We start from the raw sequence: 24,513 nt of genomic DNA, 5'->3' as shown, positions 1-24,513 counted from the left end.
GCATGTGTGGACGGCAGCCTCCTGAGAGCCCAGCCACACACTGGGTGTTCCCTCACGAACTGTGAGTGCAGCCTCACGGCCAGGCCGGTGGGGACACCCACCAGTTCCACGCCTGCAGCCTCAGCACTGCTACTCCGCACCTCCCACCTGCTCCATCTCCAGCATCTTCCACCTGTGACCATGGGGCTGGGACTGGGCTGTGTTCTAGGATTGGTGGCCCCCCCTGAGGGAAAACAGGTGGCAGGCAGACGGCACACAGACAGCAGACTGGTCCTCTCTGAGGCTCGGCGACTGCCAACACCTCCCTGTAAGACTCCAGGACAAGGGACAGAATAGCCCCGTTCTGTTTGGATCCCTCAATGCGGGCTTCCTTTCTCAGGGGTTTGTCTACTCAGTCTGGCTCCTCAGAGCTTCGGATTGCCCCTAGACTAGGGTCTGAACTAGAGAGTGGGCCTGGGGTCCTGTCTGGGACAGACACACCTGTCTCTGGGGCTGTGCAGGTTTTCAGGGTCTTTGTTTGAGGCTGTCCCTGTCCTTGGGAGTCTGGTGTGTGGTGAGTACCTAGGTCTCCCTCTACTGGACTCTGGCTTCCTCTTGCTCAAAGAGGACCAGGAAATGCCACGCTGGCTCCCGGCTCTACGATGGGGGTCCTGGTGTTGGCCCTGGGGGAGGACAGCCCCGAAGGAAGGGTCCAAGGAGGGTATCAGGGCAGGCCCAGCTTGCCTCCTCTTCCTCCTTACTCCAAGAGTGGGTGGGGGGTGTGGAGAGCCTTCGAGAAGGTCGTTCTCCAGCAGGTGGACAGAGAACACCTCGGCTGCTGTTATCAGATCACGTGCCCACCCTGGCCGGGGGCACAGTCTTCCTTCCTGTCTTGGCTTGCAGACTGACACCAGAGCTGGGGATTTTCTAAGGGAGTGGGGGAGGGGAGGGCATTGTCAGTGGTGGTATCTTTAGCCTGAGACAGAAGATTTTTAAAGGCAAAATTATATTTCTGGTTTGTTGTTTCAGAAGACCAATAAAGACTGTATTTTCCTATATATTTCCTGGTTTCATTGGGTGGGAAGGGGAGATGGGTGCTAGGAGACTTGCACCCTGCCCCCTCACACCTCCCCAGGCAGTGGAACACAATGCTGAGGGACATCACCCTGATGCACAGGGCTCTAGGTGACAGATGGGTACCTCCCACCCAGGGCCCAGGGCCGGGGCCTCACGGCTTCACTGGGAGTCAAGCGGAGGCAGCATCTTGGGTTAGGAGGCGGCTGAGGGCGGCTAGCTCCCGGCAAGGCTGAGCTGGGATTTTAAGTCCGCCCACGCTCTGGCCTGAAGATCTGGCCGCCAGAGCCTGGGGGTAGCTTCACCGGGCAGCACCACAGCTTGTGGAGTGAAGAAGGTAAGCCGGAGACCCCGCGGTGGCTCTGTGCCCTGGGGGTGCTCATCCACCCTGGCTTGATGGAATTCGTCCTGGCAGTCAAGGTCAGATGGGCCCGTGTGGCAAGAGGCCTGTTTTTGCCCAGAGGATCCCGCTGTGTACCAGGAGGTGGGGAGGGCTCCTTTCAGGGACTTCTCTGCTGACTGGGTTTTATTTATTTTTATTTTTTTTGGTATCAGGGATTGAACCCAGGGGCGCTGAACCATTGAGCCACATCCTCAGCCCTTTTTAACATTTTATTTAAAGACAGGGTCTCATTGAGTTGCTTAGGGACTCCGTAAGTTGCTGAGGCTGGCTTTGAACTCATGATCCTCCTACCTCAGCCTCTCGAGTTGCTGGCATTACAGGCGTGAGCAACTGCGCCTGGCTGGATGACGGGGGTTTTGTTAACTCACTGAGATTGACAGGATTTGCAGAAGCCCTGCTTAACCTGTTACCACTGTCTTGGCTTTCTAGGAGTGAATTAAGCACCAGCAGATCACACTTCAGACTTCAAGCATGGATCCTCCAGGGGACAGAGCAGGTGGGGGTCAGAATTAGGCCTGGAAAGTTAGAGGCAGGGGACTGAGGAGAGGGCAAGAGTGGAAGAACAAGGCCTCTGGGATTGTTACTTGGCCAGTCAACTTCCTGGCTGCACTGGTCTCTGGCTGAGTGGGTCTGGGCTATGGCACATCAGTCTTCAAAGACTAAGAGGGAATTTCCTCCTTCTGGGAACTTTCCTTGGATGGCAAGCCAGCAAGCTAGGAGCAAACCCCAGACAGAAGTGAACCATCAGGATCCCCTTCCCCGAAGTTCAGCTCTACTCTATGGCAGAACTGCGTGGCCCACCTTCCCTAGGAAGTAGTCAAGGTGGGATGTTGCCCTCATCTAGCCCTGATCATTGTAGTGGACCTGAGACAAGTCCACTGTCCGGAGGGGAGAGCAAGGCTCCCAGGAGCCTTGCACATGTCTTTGTGATGCATGTTATTCAAGTATTGGAGTTTCCAGGGGTCTGAAGGCTAAGTCCATAATGAGGCCAAAGGACCCCTAAGGAAGGAGACATTGTGCATCTCCAGATAGCAGGAAAGGCCTCTGCACAGTATGTCTTGCAGGACACACTGGAAACCCAGCAGCAAGAAAAACACATTCTATATATCATGGCACCACTGTTGCTGTCATTACACTTGACCGTGTTCCTCAACTGGGGCTTCGAGGATGGGGGAATGGAAAATGGAGACTTACCCAAAGCTGTCTTTTTAGAAATTTTGCATGCGCTGCTGATAAATCACTTGCTTAGGGATACAAGGACCCCCTTCATCCACCTGCCCTCCTGTATAGGCCCATGGCTTCGTGAACGCCCTTCTCCTGTCTTCTCCCCCTGCTCAGTGCACAGATACCACAACGCAGCCCCCAGTCACATACACTGTGGTCACCCACTCCTGGAGCTCACATGCACTCAGGGCCACCAGCTTCTAGGGACAATGAATAAACCCCCTATCCCTCCTTGAGCAACAGGAACCAGCTGGCCCTGGGATCAGGGAGGCTGAGCTACACAGGTCAGGAGAGGAAATTACAAAATGAAATTAAAAATATATATAACAAAACAAAACAAAAAAACCCCTGCAGTGTCAGTTCACCAGCGCCTCAGCCTTTCCCCATCACATCCCTGCAACCCAGAGCGTCAGAGCGATTGTCTGCAGCAAGTTAAACTAGAGGCACTGGGACACGGTTTCTATGGCAACCCCTCACGGCTCTAATTCAGCCCTGAGTTAAAAATGATATCAAATAATTGGAGAGTGCAGGAAAGCACAGCCAGCAGCCAGGCCCCATGCCCTTTCTCCTTTCTAGGTCATGAGGGGTGGAGGAGCTGAGAAGGCCACATGTGGGGGGCGGGCAGACACAAGCCCTGCCGGGGCCACAGGATGGTCTTTAGGGAGAAAAGTTTAGGTTTAACATTTGGTCTGGAAGTGGGACTGGGACTTGTGTGCCAGGGGCTACAGAAAGAAAGGTGCTGGACTGTCCTGAGTCCCTTCTGAGAGCCACAGTCGGGGACATGTCACAGACTACCAGTGATGCATGAATTTCCTTGTGACAACATGGAGCAAGGTCAGAGTGAGCCTTTCTCTCCCTACCTCCTAGCCCAGAGTGGCAAGCAGCCTAGGACCTGACTCAGGACAGCCTTGCACCCTAGGTGAGGCAGGAGGATGGATCCCAGTCTGCCCCTTGTGCTTTCTGCCCTGAACTCAGCCTGAGGACCAAATACACCAGCCCTACCTGCCCAGCCCCAGCCCTGCCACAGGGGGCCTCCCACCTGGCCAGGTCAGACACTCTGCAGCCAGGCTGATGGAGCCTTGGTCGTCAAGGCCACAAACACCCAGTGACCCATGGATCACACAACTTTTCAGAATACAGCTGAGTCAGGGACATGGGAGCTGAAACCATGGTCAGGAGGGTTTCATCACAGAGGCCAGATAGTTCTAGATGAGGCAGAGACACCAAAGACTTTTTTAAACACTAGAAACAGCAGAGTCAGGAGAAGCTTGTCAAAGTCATTGGGTTCTCTCGTTCTATAAGTTGGGACAAATTCAGCATCACATAGTGATCTTAATCTTTAAAGACAGGCAATCTGAGTTCAGATTCTAGCTTCATTAATTCTTAGCTGTGGGACTTTGGGCAAATAACTTTTCTGTATCTCAGTTTCCTCATCTGTAAAATGGAGCCAAAAACATTGCTGTCATGAAGTCACCCTGAGGACTAAATGAGAAAGTGCTTGGTAGGAGGTTTCCATGGTGTCTGGTACGGATTGAGCATAACATTGAGCTTTGGGGATCTTTTTCAAAAGCTCAGTCTTGGAACCCAAGGCAATGGAAGAGGGAAGCAACCTATGAAATGTGAGAAAGAGGTTCAGTGTTGCAGTCTCTGTGCTGTGTGATCTTGAGCACATCTCTTCACCTCTCTGGGCTTCATTTTACTTGTTTCATGAATTCTTTGAGGTCTCGTTTTATGGTTTTATAAACAAATGACTTAGGAAGATTCCATTTCCATCCTTCTCACATTTCACCTGGAAAAACTTACAGCTGGAGCCTATGCCCCAGCAGATCACACACAGGGACTTCCTGCCATCACGGTGTAAAGATTTCTTGCATTGTCACACAAATTTCTGGCCTCAGTGGCACCAAGGGCAGCTCTTACCTGCTGCAATGGCTGTCTTCTTGTCCACTGTCACAGTTACAGCGGTGCTGGCCGTAATTGCCACTGGTTCACCGGAGCCCTCTGGGGAAATGAAAATCAGCGAGTCATTTTCTTGGCACTCAGGGAGGAGCAGTGGGGTAGGCTGATCCCCTACCCTGACTTGTGTAGAAGAAAAATATACACACTCTGCTAGGACGTTGCTTGAATAATGGCGGGGGTGCGGAGGGGTGGAGGGCTCGTGTGGTCTCTTGCTGTGACAGGAGGTTGCCATTCACCACCTGTCTCTGCAGGGTACCTTCAAGGGTCACCTGTGTGCAGATCTGAACTTGCCAGATCAACATGTGGCCTCTGGCTGCCTGAATGACGGCATGCTATCGGTGTCACTGACACAGTGGTATTTGCTCTGTCTCTGGCTGCTTGCTGCCTTTCTAAGCTCTAGGTAGCACCTGCTTAGGAACCCTGCCATGGCCCCTCCTCTCAGCACGTGTCCTCCTTGGAAGGCTTGACTTGCATCCGATGCTCCTTCTGATTGAAGGGACAGGCCGTATTCTGGGACTGGGTGCTTGATGATCCTGGGTTGTCCCTATGAGTCACCATGAGTCAGAGGTGATGCTGACAGTCCCGTTCAGGAGGCACAGTGCCTGGGATGAGCGACACAGATGGCGTCTGGCACATGCGAGGTGCTCTGTAAATCTTGGTTAGTGGTGACCAAGCTGCCACAACCATTCCCTGTCTTGTTACTGCATTTCTGGAACATTCTGCCAGTCTCTTGAAGGCAGGAGAGCTCTCCTGTGTTGCTTTACCCACTTCTTTTAGAAGGCCACCACAGGTGTGGAAGTTAGAGGGCAGCACCAGTTCTATATTAAAATAGAGCTTTCTGGCTCTGGAATGGGGGCAGCCACTATATGACTTTGGGCTTCTTAATTTTATCTGTCCACAACTCTGGACTGGCTTTCCAAAGCACTCTTTTTCTAGAGGTCAAATTGCATTATTAAGAATTCCAAGAACAGGCAAAATTTTATCACATGCTATCCTATTTTGTCAGAATGTCTTGGTAGCAAACACTGCCTCAAACAAACAGCTCTTGGGAGCCTCGGGTGGAGGCTGTTACTGCAGCAGCGACAGTTGTAATGGGACTTAACCACTGGTTTCTCGTATCTGCTATATTGTTACAATTACCCATCACACCTCTCTGTCACCAAATATCTCACAGAAATCTAAAATTATACTCTAATTCTAGGAACTTACAATACGCAAAGCTGTTCTCGATTCTGGAAATTGGCCATAACACAGTCAGAAGGATCCCAATAGACACAGAAGCTGCCTTCCTCACCTTGCTTCTAGAAACATTTAGAAGATGCCAATATGCCTGACCCCCTACAGTATTCCCTGGGCTCTGCAGCTGGTTTTCTAGGAGAGAGTTTCTATTGAAATATACTCTAGCCAGTATATGCCTGTAGGAAACACCCAGGTGTGGGTGTGGTGGCCCTCACGACCCAGTCTCTGGGGACATCAGGAATATCATTGCCTGGGTCACAGTGGCTACCTGGTCTGTGCCTGGGTGAATAAGCAGGGTACCAAGTGCTGGTGGGGTACCTGAGGCTGGCTCAGGGAGAGGTGGAATGTGGAAGGGGGGAGTACCAGGCCTGAGCTACCTAGGCACTGGTGGCACTGCTGGGGCCGGCAGCTTCTGCAGGCGCTGGCTGCCAAAGGCAGCTCGATGTGGGCAGAGCTTAGCCCACCAGGCCCTGAGCAAAGGGTACCAGTGCCATCCTGGAGAGACAGGGAGCCTCTACTGCCCCTAAGCCAGCTCTTTCCTTCTCCTCTGCCTCCTCAGGGTTTCCCCGCCCCGTTAGAATGAAATTGTTTTCTTTCTTTTGGGGGTGGATGGGCGTGTGCAGAGGTGTCTGTGTGCATGAGCCCGGCAAGTACACAAGGGTGTGAAGAGGGAGGGAGCTCCTCCTCCCCCCTCAGCAGTCCCCCTTTTTGGGTTGCCTGCTTCCCTCTTCTTATGGCTCAGCTCCCCACCCACCCACCCACCCTCCTACCTCACCAACACATAAAGCTCCCTGATCAGCCAGCAGCCATAGTCACCTGGTGACAATGCAGGCAGGAGGGAGCCAGTCACCACGGCTAGGGGCAGGGCTCAGGGCCTCAATGAGAACCTCTCCTAGGGGGGCCCTTTGTGCAGGGCAGGAAGCTCTTCTCTGCTTTGGGGTGGGCACTGTGGAAAGGGGAACTTCACCTTGGCTTTGAGAACCTCCCTCAGGGGCTTGCACTGGGAAAAACAATTCCATGCCCTCTCTGCTCCCTGCCTTATATTCATTATGGTTAAAAGGCCTGGACTTTGGAGAGGCAGACCTGGGTTCTAGTCTGCTCTGCGCCTTCCTTGCTGTGTAATCTGGGGGTGATCACAGGGACCAGATTCTTTCCAAGTAAGACAAGGGATAATAGCAGTTCTTATTTCATGGAGTTATACAGTTCGAATGAGTTGTGTGGGAAAGTGTTTTGTAAAGCACATGAGTTGCTGGAACATGGATAGAGACAGCAGGCACAGGATGGAGAGGCAGGCACAGTGCAGGGTGAGGAGGCCTTGCACACAGAGGCAGACTCCTTACTGTCCACCTTCCCAATCTGCATCCCCCAGGAGAAGCCCCTGGGAACCTGGGCCTCCCTAGCCATCAGCCCCAGGGCAGCTCTCATCATGAGGCCTGAGGATGGTTTTGGCAGGAGAGTGGTTGGAAGACCTTTGGTAAAAGGGCGTCCTTGAGGGGAGATATGACTCTGCTTTCTGAGGTGACACCCAGTCCATCATCTCTTTCCACCTCCTTCTGCCTCCCACTCACCCCATCAGCACTGTGGAGAATTGCAGGCCCCTGGCTCCACTGTGCTGGGCTCAGCTTCTTAGCTGAACCAGGTGGAGAGCTTCTTCGGCCATAAACACGTAGGCTCCTGGACAAGCCCTTCTATCCTTCCCCTCACTCCAGCCACACAATTTCTTCAAGTGACAATCAAAAGACTAAGGCAAGGCAGACTGTAAGGCCCTTCTTGGTTCTAAACATTTTGTGATTTTCTTAGTGTTTTTTGAAAATCACTTAATTTTTCTCTTCTTGGCCATTTTCCACAGGGGGTGGGGCTGAGAGTTAGATATCAGCAGCTCTTAGACTCCACTTGGTCCTTGTCCTTGTAGAGACTTGTGACTTACTCCGTGAAGACCTGTCCTGGCTATTTTCCTTATATCCTGGGCACCTGCCTTGCTGCTCCTGGGTGATCCCAAGGGATAGAGATCCAGTTGCTTCTTGTTTGTTTAGAAGGAGTTATGGTGGCCCTGTAGACTTGCTAAGTACAGCTGCTCTCCAACGAGACAAAGGCTGGCACTTTCATTTGAGTAGTCTGAGGAACTTTCAAAGGCACTCAGATTTTTAGAAATAGAAGAATCTTAGTGATCAACCCTTTTGATCTCATATTTGGAATTTGGGTTAGAATCTAACTCTCTTGACTTTTGGGTTAAATCTTTTTCTTTATTCCATGCTGGAGTTTTAAATGACCACTTTGACTCCTGGCCTGGGAATGACCAGCCCTACATTCTACACAGGGACCAAAGCATGGGAAGGCTCAGAGAGTTTTCTCAAGTTGTTAATGTGGGTCAGGAGGGAAGGTAGGAAGGAAACCCTGGTGATCTGGATGTTCTGTCCCATATTTCATTCCCATTTTCCACTAAGGGCACAGCAGAAGAAAAACATCCCCATCCTGGTCACAGCTGCAAAGCACACGGGTGTGGATTACCTGGTCCCTCTGCCCAGCGCAGATTGAAGACAAAGCTACCAGCAGGCTGCTCGGAGGCCTGGCGATACCACAGAGGGAAGTTGTTCATCGTGAACACACTGGTCTCATCATCAGGCATCAGGAACATCCTGTAAAGAGGAAGATTTGGCACTTCCTCCGAATCTGGGAATATATTTATCCCTCTTTCCTTTTTCCATACAAGGTCATCTTGGCTGCGCTAAGATAGCAATTCCTCTCTGTTTTGGCAGAGTTGCAGGTAGACCGAATGCAGTAGCCCCTAAATTAGTATTGCTCCAGATACTATTCCCCAGCAAACCTGTCAGGAAGTAAAAACAACATCACATCTGATGGTCCATCAGTATCTAGAAGAAGCATGGGTTCTGTCCTAGGAGGACATATGCAGACTGTTTTGCCTGCAGGGTTTATTTCTTTTGAATACAGCTTAACTTCTTTTTCACTAACATGGCTGTACAGTCAACCTCCATCAGTTCTATCACAGCACTAACAAGAGGGGCATACGTTACCCAAAAATGATTACTTCAAAAGTTATTGCCTCTAGGTTTTTCAGAATGCTTTGGTTTCCTTTTTCTGAGCAGCTTTACCTTGCTAATTATGGCTTTGTATTCCCTGGACGCTCAGCAGCCTACAGAAGGGAGTGTTGGTCTAGAGCAGACTGGGAGGCTGGGAGAGGCTGGGTGGGGGTGGGAGATTCAAGTGGCCCTGGCTGATCCACAAGGTGGGGTATTGATATTTGATTTTGAGAATGATGGCTTTGCATATTCCAGAAGCAGATCTGCTTGGTTGCACGGTTCCTGGGCTGCCAATCACACCACGGTCTAGGTCTAAGTGAAGGGAGTCCTTTAGAGATCGTGCAGTGCACTTGCAGCCCTTTGTGGTGATTGGGTCTGCAGGAGGCAAAGGTATTCTGCCACCTGGGGAAATCCTGTCTGTATTGAGAGCTCCTTTTTCCATTCTTAGACTCCCCTTTAGAGGGGTGCCGGGAGTCATTGAGACAGCCAGCCTGTTTGTTCCTCTTTCCAACTCTCTCAGAATGAGGGGAGTGGGAAGAGAAGGAAGGAGGAATGGAGAGGGAAGAGCAACTTGTTTTCCTAGAAAGCTTCAGCTTTGCTTAGCAAGTGTGGATTTGTCACAGAGTCCTGGAAGAAGCTCAAAGATGGCGCTTGGTGCCTGAGTATGCTTGGAATTAGCAGGAGGAGCAGGGAGTGGGTGGGAAGCCGGATGCGGAGGTCAGGTTTCTGCGGTTCTCCAGGTACCTGGTGGCCCTCACCTGTCTGAGTCTCCTGGTTTGCAGAGCAGTAGGTGGCGCTGCTCCTTCACCTCCACTCCCACCCCTGCTCTGGACTCCCACCCTCCTGGCGGTACCTGGGCCCCTGCAGACAGGGTTCTCCCAGAATCTGGCTTTTATAGAGCAGAGTTTCTCAACCTTGGCACAGGTGACATTGGGAACCAGATAATTGTTGTAGGGGCCATCCTGTGCATTGCAGAATAATTAGCAGCATTTCTGGCTTCTACCTGGTAGGTGCTAGTAGCAAAATCCCTACCTCTTCTAGTTATGACAACCAAAAATATCTCCAGACATTGCTGAATGCCCCCTGCAGTGGGGGCAAAATCACACCCCCCAGCCCCCTATTGAAAATTACTGGCTTAGAATCCTTAGCCTTCCATGACCCCCAGGGTGTTCCATCTGGAAGTCCATCAGATTTACTAAAAAAGCGGCGGTGGGGGGGGGGCATAGATTGTTCAGAAAACTGCCATAGGGAAGCACCATACATACTGGGCCCCAGGAATAGCCCCTCTCCCCTTAGGTGGAAAAAATTTTTACAAAGGAGGGGACACAGCCAGCAACTGTGTCCATCACACAGAGACTGGTCCTAGAGAGGAAAACAATTTTGGGTTTCCCTCTGAGTGAAATCTCTGTTCAACTTTCCCAAGCTCAAGGACATGGCTGCTTTCTTGCCTGACTGGACCACTTCTGTCCTCCAGGTGTGTCCAAGCTGGGGTAGAATAGTAACTCTTCATGTTTTCTCAATGTGTAAATCTAACCCTTCTGCCCATCCTGGACTCCCAGGTCCCAGCATATCAAAACCAAGTCTCTCCTCTGTCCAGCCATGTGCCATGGAACACCCTCGAATGTTGTCCTTTCCCACCCTGCAGGGATCATGTTCACTGGGGTGACTAGCAGGACTCACCTGTCGGAGACCTTCTCGGAACCCACGAATAAGCTGCTTCTGAGGAGGCCAGCCCGGGTGCCCAGGAAGGCCACGTCCACTCCTTGCTCTGACTCACTGTGAGGCAAGCAAAGCAAGAGGAATGACCATGTAGATGCTGCTACAGCAGGTCCCCAAGAAGGTCACAGAGAGCTCAGGGAAGACCTTCAGGACTTTCTGGGCCTCTCCTAGCTTGTGTCCTGCTTGGCTTAGGGGGAACTTTGTAGGAAGGCTAAGTTCTTGGGGAGTTGCTTGAGATGCCCTCGACTCCTTGACCCCCTGTTATATCAGGTCCCCCAGGTTCTAGGTAGCATTGTTCTTCTTTCGGTATTCCTCCTGACCCTGTCTTGGCTCTGCCAAATCTGGCTCCTCTAGCTTTAGGAGAGTTGGGCCTGGAAAGCAGAGGAACCCAGAAAGACAGATTTCATCTTGAGACCTATGGAATGGTAACTTCTCATCCACAGCTTCTCTCAATTGTAAAGCCATTTCCACTTATTACTTATGAGATTGGAATATGAGGGAAGGAGGGGCAGGCACTGTCTCTATCTGTGAGAAGTCCCAGTAGACTTTCTAACTTGGCAGTAGAATATTAAGCCACAAAGAAGAATGAAATCATGGCAATGGCTGGTAAATAGATAGAACTGGAGACTATTATGCTAAGTAAAATAATCCTATGTCAAAGAACCAAAGGTCCAATGTTCTCTGTGATATGCAGATGCTAACACACAATAAGATGGGGGAGGGGAGGGAAGAATAGAAGTTCACTGGATTAGACAAAGGAGAATGAAGGGAAGGGGGGAGAAATGGGAAAAGGAGAGACAGTGGAACGAATCAGACATAACTTTCCTATGTTCACATATGAACACACCAACCAGTGAAACTCCACAACATGTACAACCACATGCATGGGAAGTTGTACTCCATGTATATGTCAAAATGCATTCTACTGTAATGTATAACTAAAAAGAACAAATAAAAAAATCAAGGAAGAAAAGATTGGAAAAAAGAATGATCCATAAGGTGGCTCAGTGGAATTAATTGTTTTCACAGTCTCAACACCATCAGGCAAAGAATGACAGCAGGAGATTGAAAGGGAATGACCCAGGGTGGAGGCCATCACTTCTGACTCCGTCAATATTCTTGTTCTAAGCCCAACTTCCGGGCAGCAGTGACCCCATTTCTCTCTGGTGCCTGGGTCTGTGGGCTTCCTGAGCATCAAGGTGAACAATGCCAAAGCATCACCAAGGGCAGCACTTTTCCTTGAGGCTAGGAGGTCGTGGGAAGAGGTGGCACCATGCAGTGTCCATGGATGGTAGGTATTTGGAACTGGATGGTCTCAAGTGTGGAAAGTCACTGAGTAGAAGGCTCTGGAAACTTCTCCCCCCGACTTCAGGGCTGCAGAGAAGGGCTCCTGTAGGTTTTTCCTGGGCATTTTGTGGGTCTTAAACATCACAGATACCAGTCTGGCAATAGACCCACTGAGTCAGGCCCTTGGGGTGTCTCCAGAAAGCATCCGGATGGCAGTCTCTATTCAAAAGTCTAATGAGCTCTTCACCCACAATTCAGTCTCAACAGTAATCAAGCCACGTTTCTTGTTTCATCTATAGCCCCTCCAACTGACGACATTATTTTGAAGAAAATCCCAGATATTTCATCAGTATTTTAATTTCTATCATTAAAAGAAATTTTGAAAAAAACTTCAATGTCATTATCATATCTTTACAAAAATCCTATAATTTCTTTTCTTTTCTTTCTTTCTTTTTTTTTTTTTGGTAATGGGAATTGAACCCAGGGGTACTTCCCCACTGAGTCACATACCCAGCCATTTTTGTTTTATTTACAGACAGGTTCTTGCTAAGTTGCTTAGGGCCTCACTAAGTTGCTGAGGTGAGCTTGAATTTGCAATTCTCCTGCCTCAGCCTCCCAAGCCACTGAGATTACAAATGTGGGTCACCATGCCTGGCTCTGTAGCTTCTCAATATCATCAGATAATCCAATTGAAGTTTGGTTGAACCAGAATCTAACTACTGGTTGATCTCTCTCTTCAGTCATCAGTCTGTCTTTATTGAGATCTAATTCACATACCACACAATTTACCTAGTTCCAGTGTACAATTGAGTGCTTAAGTAACCATTGCCACTGTGAATTTTACAACAGTTTCATCACCCCAAAAAGAAACTCCACACCATTAGCAGTCATCACTGTCTTTTAACCTGATTCCCTTTCTCCTTTCTCATTCTCTGCTTCTCTTTTCCTTGCAATTTCTTTTCTGAACAAACAAGGTCATTGTCTTGTAGAGTTTCTCACACTCTGGATTTGGCTGGGATGCTTTGGTGTTATTTAGCATGCTCTTCTGTACCTTGTACATCTTATAAGCTGGCACTTAGACTTGGGGTCCTGCTTAGATTCAGGTTTGAGCTTTTACAGGTTGCTATGGTTTGGAGAATGACCCTCAAAGGTCAAGGTATTAAAGCCTTGATGCCCAGGGTGGCACTATTGGAAGGTTCTATGGACATTTAAGAGGTGGGACCTCATTGGAGGACAGTTGGTCATTGGGGTGTGTCTTTGAGGGGGATTGTGGGGGCCCTGGTGTCTCTCTCTTTCTGCTTTCTGCTCATTATATAAGTAGTTTGCTCTGCTATGATGTGCTGCCCTCACCAGAGGCCTAAAGCAATGGGGCTGCCTGATGAACTGGAACCCCCCAAACCAAGAGCTAAATAAACCTTTTCTCTTTTAAATTAATTGGCTTGGGCATTTTATTATGGTAAAGAGAAGCTGATTCATACAAGTGGTGCACTCCCCATCCAGAGACACATGCTATCTTATTGATAAAGGGTTGTACAAAGTATGCATCTTTATTTTTTCTATATTTTAGAAAAACTTCCCCTCATCAATATTTGGTTGTCCTGTAGTACAATTTGTGTAGAGGCATCATAAATAATTGCTATTTTTTGTTTATTTACCAGTTTTTAGAATGAGTTGTTTTCCTAACATCTTCCAAAGCTGACCTATGAGGTTCCTTTTCTTTCCCAGTATGATTATGAACCCAAGGATCTGAACATGTTTAATGTGTTTTAACCTACTATGGTTGCTCTTTTTGCTGCTCTCACTATCCCAATCTTAGCCCATGAGGCCTCTTCACATTGGCTCTGAGATCTTTTGGGGACAATCTCATTAGTCTTTGGTAATGGTTTACTTCTTAGCATGACAAGATGTTCTGGGTTCATTTATCTACTTAACTTCCCCTGTCCTGGAATCAGAAATTTCTCCATGGACTCATCTTTTTCTTTTTCTTTTTTTTTTTTTAATGTTTTTATTCCAAAACGCTCAGTTTTTAATCTTTGCAGAAGGAACTTCACTTTTATTTATTTTTTTAAAGTTTCTTTTTAAAATTTGTTTTAATTAGTAATATATGACAGTAGAATGCACTTTATACTTTGATGTATCATACATAGATGGGATATAATTTCTCATTTTTCTGAGTATACATATTGTAGTATATCACATTGGTCATACAGTCACATACATACATACAGGAATAATGTCTGTTTCATTCTACTATTTTTCTTATCCCCACATCCTCTGCCTTCCCTCCAAGACTCATCTTAATGAGGCTCATCTTAATGAGGACTAGTGTTGAATCTAGTTTGGGGTTGGGGGCGTTCACTGAGGCTAGTCCTTTCAGTGGAGAGATCTTTAGCAACCATTTCAGGTAAAAGACTAAGATATTCTTTCTAATTCTCTAAGAGAAAACATGTCTTGGGTTCAAATTGATATTTCCAATTCATATTTAACATTATATAAAACTTCTTTAATTTTAAAAATTTGCATCTCTTAAAGATAGCCTCTTCAACAAATGGTATTGGGAGAACTGGAAATCCATGTGCAGCAAAATGAAACTAAACCTGTCTCTCACCATGTACAAAACTCAAAGCAAAGTGGATCAAGGACCTAAGAATTAGACCAGAGTCCCTGCGCCTATTAGAGGAAAAAGCAGGCCCAAATCTTCATCACGTGGGATTAGGCCTCAACTTCCTTAACATGACTCCTAAAGCACAAGAAATAAAATCAAGAATTAATAAATGGGATGGATTAAAACTAAAAAGCTTCTTCTCAGCAAAAGAAATAATCGATGAGATGAAGAGAGAGCCTATAGAGTGGGAGCAAATTTTTGCCACACCACATCAGATAGAGCACTGATCTCCAGGACATATAAGGAACTCAAAAAACCTTAACACCAAAAAAACAAACAACCCAATCAATAAATGACTAAGGAGCTGAACAGATACTCTCAGAAGAAGATATACAATCGATCGACAAATATATGAAAAAATGTTCAACATCTCTAGTAATTAGAGAAATGCAAGTCAAACAACTCTAAGATTTCATCTTATGCCAGTAAAAATGGCAGTTATCAAGAATACAACAACAATAGGTGTTGGCGAGGATGTCGGGGAAAAGGCACACTGATACGTTGCTGATGGGACTACAAATTGGTGCAACCAATCTGGAAAGCAGTATGGAGAAAACTTGAAATGGAACCACCATTTGACCCAGCTATCCCACGCCTCAGTCTATACCCAAAGGACTTAAAATCAGCATACTATAGTAATGCAGCCACATCAATGTTCATAGCAGCTCAATTCACAATAGCTAAACTGTGGAAGCAACCTAGATGCCCTTCAATAGATGAATAGATAATGAAACTGTTGTGTGTATATATATACAATAGTTTGTGTATATATACACAATCTAATATTATTCAGCATTAAAAGAGAATAAAATTATGGCATTTGCAGGTAAATGGTTGGAGTTGGAGAATATCATGCTAAGAGAAGTAAGCCAATCCTCCAAAACCAAAGACCCAATGTTCTCTATGATAAGTGGATGCTGATCCATAATGGGGGCTGGGGCATGGGAAAAATGGAGGAACTTTGATTCTGCAAAGGGAAGGGAAGGGAAGGGAGGAGGTATAGGGGCAGGAAAGATGGTAGAATGAGATGGATATTATTCCCCTAGGTATATGTATGACTGCACATATGGTGCGACGCTACATCAAGTACAACCAGAGAAAAAACACTTGTGCTGCAATTGTGTACGATGAATGAAAATGCATTCTGCTATCATGTATAACTAATTAAAATTGATTAATTAATTTAAAATTTGCATATCTTTTTCTTTTGCTGAAATTTTTCTAATGACAGCAATATAATAAAATTTATCATACCCCCTATTTTTAATAACAATGCCAATACAATTTCTAACACTGTAATTACTTAACATAGTTTAAGATTTCATTTATTTAGTGTTTCGAGTTCTAATGCCCCTTGAAAGACTTTCCCTGTGTAGTTATTTCATGAGCTTGATACATAATTAGGTTTATTAGTTTTATTTGATTTTGATTTTTTAGATGATTTTTAAAAATACTTTTCATTGTTGACAGACTTTTATTTATTTACATGTGGTGCTGAGAATTGAACCTAGTGCCTCACACACACCAGGTGAGCACTCTACCGCTGAGGCACAGCCTCAACCTCTAGATTAATTTTTAAATTTAAATGTTTCATAATTATATAAAGCTTTGCAGGGTTCCAAAGTCCAGATTAAAAATAAGACATATGCAGAGAAAATGTAATATATATATATCTGTCCCCATGTTCTTTCTTCTTCCTAGAGTAACATCTTGGTTTTTTTTTTTTTTTTTTGTACTAGGGATTAAACCCAGGGGCACTTAACCATTGATCACATTTCCAGCCCTTTTTCATATTTTATTAGAGATAGGGTCTCACTGAGTTGCTTAAGGCCTCACTAAGTTGCTGAGGCTGGCTTTGAACTTACGATCCTCCTGCCCCAGCCTCCTGAGTTGCTGGGATTACAGGCGTGCACCACTGCCCCTGACTTTCTACTTGGTTTTTCATTTCATTAAAAAATATGTTTGTGAAGAGTAGAGTGGTGGTTACCAAAGCCAGGGAGAGTTGTGGGGAAAGATGGGGAGAGGTTGGTCAATGGGTATGAACTTGTAGTTAAGAGCACAAAGTTTTGGTGTACAATGGAGCAGTGGAGTGGCTACAGAAAACAGCAATGTGCTGTCCATTTCAAAAGTTAGAAGAAATGATTTTGAATGTTTTAACCATAAGGCAAGGATAAGTATTTGAAGCAATGGATATTCAAACATTATGCAATGTATGTGTTTCAAAACATCACATGGTATTTAATAAATCTACAGTTTTTCTGTGTCAGTTCAAAGATAAATTTATCTGTGTGGGTGGTGCGTACCTGTTATCCCAGTGATGTGGGAGACTGAGCAAAAGAATCACAAGTTCAAGGCCAGCCTCAGCAACTTCGTGAAGTACTAAGCAAATTAGCAAGCAAGACCCTGTCTCAGAATCAAAAATAAATAGGTCTGAGGATGTGGCTTAGTGGTAAAACCTCAGGGTTCAATCCCTAGTACAAAAAAATTAAATTTAAAAGTTTGAAAAAACAAGTAAAACACAAACAAAAAATGAATATGTATATACCTACATGTCTATGTATACCTGTGTAGGTAATTTTGAAAATATATTTTTATTTTTTCTTTAGATAAATGGTGAGGGGGATTAAGCACACCTTTTTTCTATCGCTAGAAATAATACCATACAGCATATAGACAAATGTATCATTTCTTATAGTTGCATAGTAAGTATTCCATTGTGTGGATCTACCATAGTTTATTTAACTAGTGTTAAATAAACTGGTGTGCATTTAGGTTGCTTCCAATCTCTTATTGCTATAAGTGGTACTTATGTGTACAACTTCTCATCTCTTTCAGTGTATTTTTGAGATAACTTCCTGTGTCTTTGGGATTGCTGGGTTATAAGCTAAATGTATACATAATTTTGCTAATTATCTCACACACAGTACATGCTGACAATCTTAGATGGTTATCTATTTAATGGATGAGAAGTACCACCTTGGTACAGGTTGAGTATTGTTCATTTATGTAAGGAATAAGTGCATTTTTTCTCTATGAACCGTTCGTATGTCTTGACCACTTTTCCTATGCAATAGTTGGTCTTTCACTTCTCTATTTTTGAAGTTCTTTATTTATCATGAATATATAACATAACCAACACGTTATCTGTTTCATAATTGTAAACATTTTCCAGTTTGTCATTTCTCTTTTTACCTTGCTTATGTTTTTATTTTTGCCATACAAACATTTTTATGTTGTTAAATTTATTAGTCATTCTTTTATTGCTTCTGAATTTTGAGTCATTGTTGGGAAAGATTTCCCCACTCCTAGGTTTTAGAGCAACTAGTTCATGTTTTCTTTTAGTACTTATATAGTTTCATTTTTTTTATTTTTTACATTTAAATCTCTGAGTCACTTGGACTTCATCCAGGTGTATGGTACAAGAAAAGAACACAATTTTATCATTCTCCATATGGCTTTCAAACCAGTTATGAAAAAAACCCCATCTTCCCCTCACTGATCTGACGTGATGCTTTGTCATAGACTAAATTTCCACATGCATGCAGACGAAATTTCTGAATTTTCTATTCTGTCCCCTGGGTCTGCCTGACGTTTTGCATGCCAGTACCACACTTCATACACCGTAGAGGCTTTGTAATATGTCTTAGTACCTTGGCAGGGTTGTTCTGGCTTCATTGCTTTTTTATTTTCCAGAGATTTTTGCCTATTCTTGCCCATTCTTCTAAATGAAATTTATAATCCATTTATCTGGATGCAGAAAAATATTGATGGCATTTCCATTGGGATTGCATTAAGTTTATAAATTAACTTGGGAGGATTAACATCTTTCTAATGTTGTGTCCTCCTATTCAAAAACACCGTATGTCTTTCCATGTGTTCAAGTCTACTTTTGTGTCTTTCAGGAGTGTTTCATAATTTTCTTTATATAGGTTTTTGGACAGTTCTTATAGTATATGCCTTATATATTCTTATACTCTTATAAATTTATTACATTTTATTTCTTGCTCTTTTAAATAGATTTGTCTTTGCACGTTATGTCTTCTTTCATTTTTGAATGTTGATATTATAACCTGCTTCTTTACTAAATTCTTTTGTTGGCCACGGCAGTTTTCCTGTTAACCCTTTTGGAGTTTCCGAGTGTATGATCTTGTTATCTTTATTGATTTTGCAGTGCTGGGGACGGAACCCAGGGACCCATGCATACTAAGTAAGCACTCTACCACTGAGCTACATCTCCAGCCCTAATCGTATCATCTTTAAATAGAGATGATTCTACCTCTTCCTTTCCAGCCCTCATTGCCTCTAAGTGCTTTCTCTTGTCTGATGGCACCTTCTGACCTTGTGGCTCGGGGTGGGGGAAGGCCTCCTTTCTCTTGTTCCCGTCTTCAGTGGGAGAGCCTCAAGCCCTATTAACATTCTGACTTTAATCGTAGGCCCACTTTGTCTTTATCAAGTATTTTTTGAAACCATGAATGGATACTATTACTTGTTCAAATCCCTTTCCTGCATCTACAGAGGCTGTTGTATCATCTTTCTCCTTAGCTTCATATTATTTTATATTCATTTCCCAGGTCATCTTTCCTAACGCACAACCTGGCTAAGCACATTTGCTCCTCAATGTTTCTCAATGTTAAAAAATATCTGTGATTCATCTCTGAACTTGAAAAGAGGAAGATCATGCTCCTCCTCTCCAAACGTAGGGGTCCAGCCTTTTGCAGAAGGGCCTGGTGGCTGGATTCCCGCTGGGTTGTTTATGAGGTGTAATACCCTGGGTAAGCTGCTCAGTATGACCGTGCCTGTGAAATGAGAGTAATGATAGCAGCTATATCACAGGCTTGCTGTGAGGAGCCAATGGATTCATAAACAGGAAGTTCTTAGTGCTTGGGCTACTGAATTCTTTATTTATTTCAGGTTTAATTTTGTATAGAACTTATATCTACATGATTCAAAATCATACCCAAAAAGTTATAGAGTGAAAAGTGCTCTTTCCAACCAGGTTTTACTTACTTATTTGTCATCAGACACCGAAGGATCTAGGAAACACTGAGGTCAAGTTCATGGATGCTGTGACCTTACTTACTGGAAACAAAGCTCTGACCCATTTGAACTGCTCTTGCCAGGGCACTTTAGCTAATGAGGTCTGATGGCTAGACCCCAACCCAGAGAGAGGGGTTCTTGGAATGGGGGCTGTCCTGGGGTAGGGATACCAACCTGTGCCACGAGGCACCTGAACTCAGGAGCAGGCAGCAGCGTGGGCTGTGCGTGGAAGGTGTGCCGAGCCCCTGCCTTGCTGAGGCTGTGCGAAGGTCGTTCTCACCCCACACCCCTCCCCATGTGTCCCTGTCCTCGTCATCGTTCATGTTCATCTTGGGCCAGAGGGTGTGGGTGCTCCTGAGCTGCCAGCCAGGTGGTAGGAGGGGCCTGACTCAGCCAAGGGAAAGATGGGGGCCTGCAACAGGCCTGGCTGCTTTTCCTCCTGGGAACCGTCAGCCTCTCCTGGTACCTACTCAGAGATGTTGAGAGCCAACGCTGTCCAGTAGGCTTCCATGGGGGCTGTCACCACCGCGTCAAACAACACCTCCCGCACCAGCTCTTCATCACCTGGGGGCAAAGCCAAAGGAAACCAAGCCCCTTGAGGCCCCCTGATTACGACCTCAGCTCACATGCCCCTCTAAAGTTCAGGGAGCAAGATGCACCTCGTGAACATGCATCTGGGATGCATAAAACCACCACATGAGTTTGAGGAAGTGAAATCACCTCTTTCAGCTTCTAGCCTTCAACTCCAAAACAGATGTTAGCAGAACAGAATAATGTCGAAGGTTCTTTCTAATATGGACATTCTATGAAGTTAGGAGACTCTCTCAATGACGTCAGGTTGGGATCTGCCCCCTGCCCCCTCCCATCCCCCATCCTCCATCTGCTCCTTGACTGGCAGGACACCTTGGCGTTTATCAGTCCGTGAACTTGACCTTGCCAAGCTCTTTCCTGTCTAAACACCTCTGTATATTCTGTTCCCTTGGTCTGACTCTGCGTGGGCTGCTCTTTCTTTTCCTCTCTTTTAAAATGTTATTTTTATTGACATGAAATTCACATAGTGCAAAACTAACCAATTGATAGTGAGTGATCCAGTGGTGTTCAGTACGTCCACAGTGTTGTACAAGCACCATCTCTATCTAGTTTCATATATTTTTGTTACCCCCAAAGGAGCTTCTACTAAGATACTCAGGGGCTCTTTTTCATCCTTAGCCTAAGAGACACTGCCTGACAAGGTGGTCTGCCTTGCCTGTCCATTCAAACAGCCTCTGTTTCTCTCCATGCAATACCTTATTCAAAGTGCTTATCATGATTCTAACAACTTACATCTACTTGTATGTGCCTAGTAGATGAATGTCTGGTTTTGCCACTAGATTAAGCTCTGTGACAGCAGTGGCCTTGCCTGGGTTGTCTCTGTAACTTTAAGGCCTCCCTCGGAGCCTGACACAAGGGGCAGGCTCCATTCAGATTTCTTTGATGGAATGAGTGAATGAGCAAATGAGGAACCTGGTGGGCTGGCCTGAGAGGCAGATGGGGAGACACCTAGGTAGCAGGATGACCAGGCAAGAGGACGGAGGAACTTGCTGAAAGTGTGGCCCAGTGAGCTCTCCAGCTGCCTTTGTGCAGGAGAACTTCAGGTTGGTCCTCAGACTTAGAGGCTTAGAAAACACCTGTGAGCCACGGGCTTTCTGCACCAACTGGCCAAAGGTTCTCCTCTACAGAGCTGAGGACTTCACTTGCTGGGGCACACTGTTAGGTGGCAGTGGGGACAGATCTGTCAGGTGGGGGGTGCCCTTAACAATGTTCAATTGACAGAGGCTTAAAAGGATCCCAGCCCATGACATGGGGATATCCTGACGTCACCACAGTCCCCAGAGCTTGGCCCTATGGTTAAGATGGTTGTGCCCCTTTCTTTGGGAGTCTCCCTAAGCTCTCCATGTACTCAGGGATAGGGCCGAGTGGCAGCCTCCTCTCCCCCTTCATTCCCTCCCTTCCCTTCAGCCCTGAGCTGTGGGATCCCAGAGGCCTAGCTGACCTCCATGGGCATGGGCAGGCCCTACTCACACTCCAGGTCTGGATCCTCCCCCGTCAGGAAGCGGATCATGGCCTCCAGCTGGCTGAGCTTCCGGTGGTCTGGGTCAATATCTGTGACGCAGTAGATCCTGGAACCCCGGAGAGTCTGTGTTACCTCAATATAAAATCCTCCTCTTCCCTCCCATCCTCTGCTCCCTGCTTACCAGTCGTTGGCCACGGTCAGGTCTGGGTGAAGCAGGTCGTGCAGGCCTGAAACCAGAGTGCACGTTCAGGACGACGCCCACTGTTGGGCTGTGCACGCGGAGTGTGTGGAAGGGACTGGCCCATGTGCTTCTGAAGGCAGGACTGGGCTCTGGTCTTTCTCATTCTTAGCCCAGAGGAGGGGCTCACTCAGGGGAACAGGCTGGGTCTGCACAGGCATGCCTTTGCCCACGTGGGCCCAGCTCCCTGGAACGCTTTTTCTACCCATGGCCTCACGTCTGAATCCTACCTATTTTTCAAGGTTCAGGATGAATATCACGTCTGCGTGAGCCACCCGGCCAGCCAGAGGTCACCTTTTCCTTCTCCTTCAGCTTTCACATCACTCTTCCCTCTCCAGATGGAATCTTAGTTATGTTAGACAAGTCCTAATGCTTCCCCTAGACAGCAGCTCCTTGAGGAGGCCATGTCTAGTCTCTCTTAGCATCTCCCTCCAAGGCGCTAATATTTTGAAACCAGTATTTGGTCTTCATTGGCTCCATTGGAACTGACCGAGCTCAGTGGCCAGCAGACAGGAGCCCAGGAGTGGGCCATGTCTGTCTTGTGTGCTCCCAGGAGCCTCTTGCCTAGCTCAGCACCTGAGCTCAGTCCACGCTTTTGAATGAACAAATGAGCAAATGCCCTCCTGACACCTGCCAGAGCTTGGTCATAAATAGGTGCTCAATAAGGACTTTTTAAAAAATTTTATTTTAGGAAAGGAATATAGAAAGGCCAATAGGGCATGTGGGAGACCTTTGAAGGGGTATTGAATGGACACAGACCAGAAACAGCTGCAAATATTTAGAGAGGGGAACTCCTTCACCCACAGAGGCCCAACTGACTCCAGGGCTCTAAGCCCCTGGACCAGAAGTGGGTGGGGGACGGCTCTCTCTGTCTCCTGGAGCCATGTAACCTGGGAGTATCTAGGTAGAGGAGGATGAGCCTAGGGAAGAAGAAGGCACAGGGAAGGCTGGGGAGCTTGATGGCTGGGGGACTGCAGAAGACAGACCAGGAGGGCTTTCCAACATCGCAGAGCTCCAGGTAAGCACAGAGCAGAAACCTCACCCAGGCTGGGGCAGGGGCAGGGGCAGGGTAGCCCCCAGAAAAGTGTCATCTGAAGTAAACTTGGGGTAAAGAGTGGGGTCAGAGAGGAGAGCCTTCCAGGAGAAAGCGCAGCACACAGGAAGAACTAGGAGCTTGTGCAGGGGGAGTGAGAATTCAGAGGTGGTTAGCAGGGATGCTGTCAGATTTGGCATTTCTAGAAAGATCCCTTGGGATGAAGTTCAGAGAAAGAAAGAGGCAGAAAGACCAGTTAGAGGCCGCTATAGTTGTCCAGGGGAGAGGGGACAATGACTGGGGTGGTGGTAGAATGATGATGCCATGGATGCCTTAAAGGGCTCAGCAGGAAGAAAGTACAGAATGTGGGTGCTAAACAGCATCAAGGCCACGCCTTCCCAGGACTCTCCAAGACCCTGCCCCAGGATATAGCTTTTGTTCTCTCAAGGGGCCCAGGCAGCTGCAGGTCATGGGCAGGTTGGGTTCCTCCAGTCTCAGCCTCCCTGGTAGCCGGGGGCAGAGGTGAGCAGCACCACACTCAGCTTGCTCCCACGTTCTTCCCAGCCTCCTTTGCCTCCTCCCTGCTCAGCCCTTCTGACAGGTAAAATGCATTCCCTGGGCGGCCTCCTCCTCTTCCTCTGGTCCAGCAAGGCCTCCCTGACCCGATCATGCACAGGTGGCAAGCCTGGCTTTGACCGTTTGACAGCTGACTGGCAGATCCTGTGTGTCCTGGGCATCAGGGACACACATGTCCTCCCTACCTGGTGGCACTACCCCTAGGGGCTGCTCTCAAGCAGGAGGATGGGGAGGTGGTCAAACTGGCTCCACCCTGGGAGAGTCCATTTTTCCCACTTTCCTGTCCGTTGGTCCTTGACCTGACCCACCTTCTTCCACAGATGTATTCCCCAGGAGGACATATTCCCCGTGGCCCTGAGACAGCACCACTCCCAAGCTGCAGAGAGAAGAGAAGACACACAGAAGCATGTGCCCGACAATGTCCCACTGCACCCACTGGTTCTTAGCTCAGGTTAGGAGCTTTTCGCCCCAACAAGGAGCATGCAAGTCAAACCCCCTTCTTCAGCCTTGGCCTCCCAAGTTGTCCCCTCTAGAACTGAGACAGCACCACTACTTTTAAATTGGGCTTTCCTCTTGAGAAAGCCCTGGAAGTTCCAGACCAGGAGCCCCTCAGATCCCATTTTAAGCAAGGCACATTGTGAACCTCACAGTCCCCTCCTCCCATGACCCAGAAATGTGGAGAGGTCTGTAGGTCTCACTAGAAGACTCCTTTCCCACCTGGTGAGTCCTACCATGCCCACCTCTCCTGGTAGAAGTCAGATCTGAATCTTGGGAGCTTTAAAAGACATAATGACTGGGATCCACCCCAGACATTTTGATTACATTACAAGAGGCTTGAGCACTGGCCATTTTGCAAAATTCCTTGGGTATTCTAATATTCTAAAATTCTGCAGTCAGGGCATGGTGACAGGAATTTATTGGGAAAGGAAGCAATTCAGAGATAAGGATCATTTGTTTACCAATTTGTATAATGCTTGGAGTCAAATATT

The 24,513-nt window shown here is 46.9% G+C and overlaps 1 protein-coding gene across 1 annotated transcript in view; it reads right to left on the bottom strand.

Annotated features, from left to right (window-relative positions):
* The window catches only part of Cacna2d4 (calcium voltage-gated channel auxiliary subunit alpha2delta 4), a 108,571-nt gene that overhangs the window by 40,806 nt on the left and 43,252 nt on the right, over positions 1-24,513 (bottom strand). Inside the window, exons 20-26 of the mRNA XM_026411069.2 lie at positions 23,833-23,900; positions 21,859-21,904; positions 21,686-21,783; positions 20,095-20,188; positions 10,597-10,692; positions 8,387-8,514; positions 4,601-4,681 (exon numbers count right to left, since the gene is read on the bottom strand). Of these exons, the coding sequence (XP_026266854.1) occupies positions 4,601-4,681; positions 8,387-8,514; positions 10,597-10,692; positions 20,095-20,188; positions 21,686-21,783; positions 21,859-21,904; positions 23,833-23,900 (611 nt within the window). The remainder of the gene's footprint in view (positions 1-4,600; positions 4,682-8,386; positions 8,515-10,596; positions 10,693-20,094; positions 20,189-21,685; positions 21,784-21,858; positions 21,905-23,832; positions 23,901-24,513) is intronic.

Source organism: Urocitellus parryii, chromosome 5, assembly GCF_045843805.1.
Source record: "Urocitellus parryii isolate mUroPar1 chromosome 5, mUroPar1.hap1, whole genome shotgun sequence".
Classification (NCBI taxonomy): Eukaryota; Metazoa; Chordata; class Mammalia; order Rodentia; family Sciuridae; genus Urocitellus; species Urocitellus parryii.
This window is presented reverse-complemented; position numbering and strand designations above follow the sequence as displayed.